This window comes from Cryptotermes secundus, unplaced genomic scaffold (genome assembly GCF_002891405.2).
Source record: "Cryptotermes secundus unplaced genomic scaffold, Csec_1.0 scaffold5972, whole genome shotgun sequence".
NCBI classification, from domain to species: domain Eukaryota; kingdom Metazoa; phylum Arthropoda; class Insecta; order Blattodea; family Kalotermitidae; genus Cryptotermes; species Cryptotermes secundus.
Genome location: NW_019733509.1, coordinates 232 through 1,567, shown reverse-complemented (window position 1 = coordinate 1,567; position 1,336 = coordinate 232). Strand labels below are relative to the sequence as shown.

At 37.3% G+C, this 1,336-nt stretch overlaps 1 protein-coding gene across 1 annotated transcript in view; it reads right to left on the bottom strand.

The window, feature by feature from the left end:
* Nucleotides 1-1,007, bottom strand: part of LOC111868165 (probable serine/threonine-protein kinase irlF) — a gene marked incomplete at its 5' end in the record, with an annotated part of 14,318 nt that extends 13,311 nt beyond the window's left edge. The window contains one exon of the mRNA XM_023858593.2: nt 935-1,007. Within this exon, the coding sequence (XP_023714361.2) occupies nt 935-1,007 (73 nt within the window). The remainder of the gene's footprint in view (nt 1-934) is intronic.
* Between the last annotated feature and the right edge of the window lie 329 nt (nt 1,008-1,336).

The window sequence follows — 1,336 nt, the reverse complement described above, 5'->3', positions numbered from 1 at the left end:
TCTCGATAGAAGACTGAGATGGGAAAAGCACATCAAAACCAAAAGAAAACAGCTCAACCATCGAAATCCTCCAGTGCTTTCAATCCAAGACCCTCCGACCCATCGGAACACACCTTCGTACATAAACAACCACAGGATCCATGAAGGTCTCCAAATGGAAACAGTGCTCAGTGAAATAAAAAAGTGGAATACCAATTCTTAAGAAAATTAGAAAAGAACACAAATGCACTAGCAGCAAAAATGTTAAGACAATAGTGAAACTACACATAGACTCAGAAGACACACCATCCTAACTCTACAAGAGGGACCTGAGTAAAACCCCAATACAAGCATTCAAATCATAACTGAAAACAAAAATGAGTATCACTTACGCCACTGGGCATAACTGATTCACGAGCCAGTACTTACTGAATATATATATTTATAGCACTGTGCAGATTATATATAATAAAGGTGTGAAAAAGATGGGATATTAGATCGGGAATAAAGGACTTCACAGCTACTATATATGTACATAATTATATTATGTACTATACATGTAAACCTGCAAACAATCAGAATATACTGACAACAGACGGTCAATGACTTCGAAAAATGTGAGATCTGTCCTCTCGTCAGAGAGGCCGACCCATATCGAAATAACCGTAACTGTCTGTTAAGTAACTAAGACTTGGTCATGAACCCCAGAGGGGGGTCAGAAACCAAAACGAAAGGAATGACCGTTCATCGGTCGCGATGTGACTTGAGTTTGATGTTACCTAGCAACGACCAGTGAAGACTATAACAAGCTCCTAAGTTTTTGTGCATGCTGTATTTATTTATAGTGTGTGTAAATTATAATCATTTGTAGTTATGAGTCATAACTGTTCAGTAAATCAAGTAATAATTCAAAACCCAGTTTCTAGTCAATAACACATGACAATATTTTACTTACCAGCCGCAAAAAGGGTGCATACCATAATTATCGCAACAGACAAGGTTCCAATCTCCACAAAAGCTTTTTCTACCTGAAACAATGTATGGAAAAAAATTGATTTATCTTTTATTACACTAACAACAAAGAAATGTACAAACTAGCAGCACTACAAAACAAAACAATTGTAGTAGAACCTCCATGAAAGGCCAAAGGGATCCCACAGTGCATGCGACGCCGATAATATGGTCATACAAAATCATATTGTAACAAATCGTGTGTATGTGTAAAATGTGGTCAGTTGCACAGCACACAGAGCTGCAAAAAATTCAAAAAACACGCTGCAAAATGTGTAGTCTGTGGAGGTGCACATCCAGCTAATTACAGAGGATGTGAATATTATCAGTTTATTGAAACAACCAA